At 35.1% G+C, this 6,498-nt stretch overlaps 1 protein-coding gene and 1 non-coding gene across 2 annotated transcripts; one reads left to right on the forward strand and one right to left on the reverse strand.

Annotated features, from left to right (window-relative positions):
• Positions 1-1,004: 1,004 nt before the first annotated feature.
• Positions 1,005-2,051, forward strand: LOC118479492. Its single transcript, XM_035974038.1, has 4 exons — positions 1,005-1,347; positions 1,422-1,511; positions 1,601-1,634; positions 1,709-2,051. Exons 1-4 carry the CDS (start codon positions 1,005-1,007, stop codon positions 1,752-1,754), a joined length of 513 nt encoding a protein of 170 aa, XP_035829931.1. The 3' UTR covers positions 1,755-2,051.
• A 4,374-nt stretch (positions 2,052-6,425) lies between these two features.
• TRNAA-AGC lies at positions 6,426-6,498 on the reverse strand. The gene has a single exon. It is a non-coding gene; the product is annotated as a tRNA-Ala (tRNA).

Here is a 6,498-nt window from a genome sequence, read left to right on the forward strand (position 1 = left end):
TTCCGCTGCGTCGTTTTAAGGTTAAACGTGTTAGGGTCTTACACATATCCAAATCCGAAAATTCGTATCAGGTTTTCGGATATCCGAAATTTCGAATACGGATTTTCGGATTCAGATTTTTTTTAACACCCCTAATGGTGTTGGTGAAGATTCCTTTCATTTAGGAACACCAAGGAATGAACCATGGATGCATGTTGCAGGTAAGAAGTCAAAATGTTGAGAAGTTGCATATGGTGTATTTGGACTTCAACCTACATATATTACGCCCAAATGATGGTTTTGCATAGTTTATTTCTGCGTTGGACGATATCTAAAGGTTTATCTTGGTGGTTTTCGACCATTATTCATTATTGGAGACTTAAAGGCAGAGTATTACAACGCCAAAATTGTTCCAATTGCATACAGAAATCGCGACATGTCCTCTTCAAGCTTGACTATGTATGGCTAAAACCCTCGTGATCACAAACGATCCTAGGGCTTGTGTGCCGTTTAGTTCATTTTGATTTTATCAATCTATGCTAAACATGATTAGGTTGTGTTTTTTAAAGGCCATCGACGAATTTGACGTTTTTATGTGATTTATTCAAGTGTTTGTTTGTTCAAAGATGTGTTGACAAAAATCACTTCATGTATCTTTAGTTTATCGGGATCTATTCGTTAAATGTTTAGATATAAGAAAAAAGGTTATGTTAAGATGTTGGTATTTGACTAGGATCACTTTGTATAGTCTAATTATATTAGTGTCATTAATTAGAAGCTCATGCATAAAATTGCAAGTCCTTCAATTCACATCTGATGCTTGTTATATTTCAACTTATGTCTATATATATATATATATATATATATATATATATATATATATATATATATATATATAGGCAGCCGCTAAAATAAAAACCACTCTCAGTTGTAAGAACCGCGAGAACCACTTTTAACCAATCAGACTTTGCCACATATACAATATTATTTTATAACCTAAAGGTTATTTTGGTCATTTACGCTATATGTCAAATCTCTCTCTCTCTCTTCATTTAAACCACCAGACCTTCTCTTTTCATTTATCATCTCTCACTTATCATCTCTCACTTTATCAAATCACACTCCTCAAAAATTCAAATACATCTACTGATTTTCTCTCTCTCTTAAAATGGTTCACCACCATCTTCAAGAAACCAAATGCATCTTCAAGAAATCTCTGTCTCATCCACCACCGGCGACCCCCTCCTTCTCTGGTGCTGGAGGCCAAAAACGCCGCTGCCGGAGGCCAAAAACGCCGCTGCCGGAAGGTGGGGTTGTGGTGGTGGTGGTGTTCTACGGCGCGACGGATGGTACTTAATGATTTTTCCGGTGAGACAACACAAAACTCAATAACTTGTTCCCTCTTTTTAGATTTTGCCACTGATGATTTTGGTTTACTGGAGGCCAAAAACGCCGCTGCCGGAAGTTGAAGGTGGGGTTGCGGTGGTGGTGGTGTTCTACGGCGCGTCAATGGTGTCAACCATTTTTCTCAGGTACTTGTCATATCTTTTATTTGGGTAATTGATTGTAGGTTTATTTTTGAATTTCTTATTTCTCACAAATTGTTATTGTTGTTTTGTAGAAGATTATTCATTTATTGACCGTCCATGTGTTGGGTAAGTTTCTATACATACAAAAGACATGAAGTGTATTATTGTAGATATTATTTTTATTGCTATTTGAATTGTAGATTTGTAGAAGGAATAGCTCTAGTTTGTAGAGGGAGGAGCTTCTGAATAACGGTTTGGGTCTTTTGACTTTGTTGTCTCTCTCTATAAAAAAACCCAGTTCCACCACCGCCTCTCTCACTCTTGATGGCAACCACACCGAATCCACCTCCTTCAACCTCCCTTCGGCATCTAACCTGCAATGGCAATGGTGATATACGGTGGTGGTTGTAACGGTAGATAGCCACTGTTTTTGTGGCGAGGAACCGTGGATATGGCAGAGCCGACCCGACCCAATTTTGGTTTTTTGAAATTAAAGTCCGTTTGTTGGTATGTTGGGGTTTGTACAGGGCTATTTTCTAAGTTTTGAAATGATAGTCATCTAATTATTTAAACTGGTTATAATTTTCTTACAATCTTTGCTGCACAATTTGGTGATCATGGTAGTTTGAGTCAGAATCGGAAGAAAATGAATTGTTTTTTGTAGTGTAAAAAGTTGAGTTGGTAGAATGTAGTGTAAAACCGTAAACCGTAAACCGTAAAACGTACAACGTAAAAGGTAAGAAAATTAAACCGTAAACTTTTTAACGTAAATAATTTTAGGTAAAACGTAAAAAAGTAAATTTTTTTTACTAAAACGAAAAAAACGTTAACGTAAAAAGTAAAACATAAAACTTAAAACGTAAAACTTAAAAAAGTAAAACGTAAAACTTAAAACGTAAAAAGCTTACCGTAAAACTTAAAAAAGTAAAACGTAAAACTTAAAACGTAAAAAGTTTTACATAAAACTTAACATTTAAAAACATAAAAAGTTTAACGTAAAAAGGCATGTAAAAAACGGCGTGTTAAACGTAAAAACGTAAAAAACGTTAACGTAAAAAACCGGCGCGTAAAACGTAAAAAACGTTAATGTAAAAAACCGGCATGTTAAACGTAATAAACCGGCGCGTAAAACGTAAAAAAAACGTTGACGTAAAAAACCGGGACGTAAAACGCTAAAAAACGGCGTGTAAAACGTAAATAACGTTAACGTAAAAAACCGGCGCGTAAAACGTAAAAAAACGTTAACGAAAAAAACCGGTGCGTAAAACGCAAAAAAAACGTTGACGTAAAAACTGGGACGTAAAACGCAAAAAACCGGCGCGTAAAACGTAAATAACGTTAACGTAAAAAACCTGGACGTAAAACGCCAAAAACCGGCGCGTAAAACGTAAATAACGTTAACGTAAAAAACCGGGGCGTAAAACGCAAAAACGGCGCATTGAAAACACGACGCGTGAAAAAGCCGGGCGAAAAAACGGCGCATCAAAAAACGAGGCGTGAAAAAGCCGGGCGAAAAAACGGAAAACGTAATTTTTAACGCAAAACGTAAAGTTTTTTAACGTAAATGACGGCGTAAATAACGGCGTGTAAAAAAAACGACGTTTGAAAAAGCTCGGCTCGCAAAAAACGTAAATTGTTTTGTTAAAAAATCTGAATTTAAAAATGATTTTTAATAAAAAGATTCTGATTAAAAAATAAAAAGTAATATAATAAAACAAAAATGTAATAAAAAAATAATAAAGACTAAAAGACAAAAAAAGTAATTTTACTAAATTACCCTTTTTGATTAAAATATTAAAGACATAATAAGACAAAAAATACTTAATATTATTTTTTAAATACTTTTAATCTCATCCATCCATCTACTTGATCTAATGGCCAGAAAGTGGTTCACGCGGTTTTTACAACTGGAGGTGGTTTTCATTTTAGCGCTCCCCTATATATATATATATATATATAGGGAGGAGCTCATGCGAGAACCACCCTTATTGTGAGAACCTTGAGAACCAATGTGAACACAACCTAAAATAGCTAAAAAACCTAAAAAAAACCTAAAAAAACCTAACCCCCAACCCCCCCCCCCACCCAAAAAAAACCTAACCCCCCCCCCAAGCTAAAAAAACCTAAAAAAAACCTAAAAAAACCTAAAAAAAACCTAACCCCCACCCCCCCCCCCCAAAAACCTAAACCCCCCCCCCCCCCAAAACCTAACCCCCCCCCCCCCAAGCTAAAAAAAACCTAAAAAAAACTAAAAAAAACCTAACCCCCACCCCCCCCCCCCAAAACCTAAACCCCCCTCCCCCACCCCCCAAAAACCTAACCCCCCCCCCCCCCCCACCCAAGCTAAAATGCTAAAAACTAAACCCCCAAAAAACCTAAAAAAATCTAAAAAAAATCTAAAAAAATCTAAAAAAATCAAAAAAAAATCTAAAAATTTTTTTTTTGATTTTTTTAATATTTTTTAGGTTAAAATCGCTACTTTTCGAAGCAAAAAAAAAAAAAAAATTTTTTTAAAAAAAAAAAAAAATTAAAAAATTTTTTTTTTTTTTGATTCGAAAAGTAGCGATTTTAACCTAAAAAATATTAAAAAAATCAAAAAAAATTTTTTTATGTGATTTTTAGCTATTTTTAGGCATTTTTGGTGTGTTCACATTGGTTCTCGCGGTTCTCACAATAAGAGGTGGTTCTCGCATGATCTTCTCCCTATATATATATATATATATATATATATATATATATATAACTTTTCATTTTGGTTTAAAACTCGGTTTACTAATTGTGCTATCAAATCTGAACCTGGTTGTGTTCATTGTTTAAATACTTGTATTTCCATTTCTTCTATAATATTAATTGTATGAGTCACAACAATCTATATAATTTTAAAGTTTTCATTATGTTTTGCAAGATGTTACACATCAATCACTAACTCTTCGTACCGTATCCGATTAAGGTGATTAAGACACTCATTCTTCTTATTTGATCGGTACTTCGATGCTGGTCACTCTCTCAACGAAGATGCCGACTTTCCTTAGGTTATGCACGGAATGCACAAGACATAAGAATGTAGGATGAAGACAGGGATGAGTATTTCGTACCAGGTATCGTACCGATCATTTTCGTTAATGGTACCTATTTTTTCCGTTTTTAGGGACCGGTACCGGTATTTTGGTTGATTACCCGGTAAATACCGGTACCGTACCGATTATTTTTGGTACTGGTACCCATTTTCCTGTTTTCGGATGCTCATCCCTAGATGAAGATGCCTCTGTGGCATTTCGGTATCTAGAGGAACACCACCCCGGGTTGTTTGGTACCAAGGCAAACATCCGGAATCCGAATCATGCTCCCAATCATCCTGAATGTTTTTGGGTACTTAAAATATTTAGTGGGTATTTAATATTTAGTGGGTACTTAAAATACTTAAAATCTAGTGGAGATATTGTGTATCAAATATGGAGAATCATTATGTTTTTTTTAATGTCTAAAGTTGCATATCATGAGGATTGAACTCATGACGTCCACCTATCTTACATCTTATCTAACTCATTAATACCATTGGGCTATTCCCAATGGATGAGAATCCTTATATGGGCATGCAATTTTTTTCATATCAATTCCAAAAATTAGAAATACAGTGTTCTTTTATTTAGACTTGTAATTTTTAGTAATTAATGAAATGTTATTTTATTTACAAATGTTATACATTTATTTGTCGAAATGTATTTATTTAAAAAAAAGTTTGGGGATGGTGAGGATCCATTTCCATGGTTTGGAGATGTAAACCTTATGATTAAGTGATTAACTAAATCTGATGTAGAGATGATGTGAAGGAAAGAGAGTGTGATGATAGCGAGGATGCATTCCCTCCACTCTTATCAATATTGAATCGATGATGACTCGTCATCTTCTATCAGCAACATTGATTTAGGTTTCATGTTTCGGGTCAGATATGTGGTTTGCGATGATTCTAAATTATGAAATTTGTCTTTTTATTTCCAAACTAGGATCTAACTAGTCATGTGATTGCCTATCTTTAATGCATCCGTAATGATGGATTTTTTTCCTTCCTCTCACATAAAGCTCTCCTTTACGGACGGACTCTCCACATCAACTTTCTGTAGCACATTTTTTAAGAGAAGATTATATAGGGAATTAAGTGTTGAAATTGGTCCCAAGTTTTTCAATCATTATTATTATTATTGACTGAACTTAACAAGTTTAATTTCATAGAGTATCGAATATGTTTGGTCATTTAACATTTCAACATCCTGAAAAGAACATAGTTTTTAAGTTACACTACGTCTAGTTACATTCCATGTGTACAATTGTAATGTTTGATCAGCCAAACTCGATCTCAATCGCGATCGACCTCTGGTAACCACGTTCTTAACTGATAAATACGGAACATACATGTTACCAATAACTAAGTGGGTGTACATAATAATTGAATATGAATAAAACAAACCCACGTTAACACGTAAGAAAAACCAACCGAAGCCCAATCTGACGAAAAATGTGTCGGTCGACGTATTTTATGTTGGCCCATCTCTTAACGTATTTGGTTGGCGTCTGTAAGAACATATTTCACCCGCAGGCTGGCGTAAATACGCCAGTGAGCGTATAATACCCCATCTACAGGTCTTACGATTCAAATTCCCATTCAATGTTTACCATCCCGAGTTCTTCCAAAGTTTCACAATGCATAATCCATGCTATACGTATAGATTACTAGCATATTCTTACATGTTAAGTCTATTAAATAGTTGTGATGTATACCTCGCAATCTCGCATTCAACATTCTTTGAGTTTCTTCAACATACATTCCATCTTCCCATTGAAAACCAAACGGTAAAAACACCATTGCGTCAGAAGCTCGACGTCATCAACAGAAAACATATTTGGAGTAAAAAAAAAGGATGGAGATGCGGGGTATCGATCCCCGTACCTCTCGCATGCTAAGCGAGCGCTCTACCATCTGAGCTACATCCCC

Source organism: Helianthus annuus, chromosome 6 (genome assembly GCF_002127325.2).
Source record: "Helianthus annuus cultivar XRQ/B chromosome 6, HanXRQr2.0-SUNRISE, whole genome shotgun sequence".
Classification (NCBI taxonomy): domain Eukaryota; kingdom Viridiplantae; phylum Streptophyta; class Magnoliopsida; order Asterales; family Asteraceae; genus Helianthus; species Helianthus annuus.

Excerpts from the sequence above, each read along its gene's own strand:
- LOC118479492 (XM_035974038.1), top strand. The coding sequence starts at position 1,005 with ATGTCAAATCTCTCTCTCTCTCTTCATTTAAACCACCAGACCTTCTCT. Across the intron at positions 1,512-1,600 it reads GTGTCAACCATTTTTCTCAG|AAGATTATTCATTTATTGAC; the intron begins GTACTTGTCATA and ends GTTGTTTTGTAG. Across the intron at positions 1,635-1,708 it reads ATTGACCGTCCATGTGTTGG|ATTTGTAGAAGGAATAGCTC; the intron begins GTAAGTTTCTAT and ends TTTGAATTGTAG.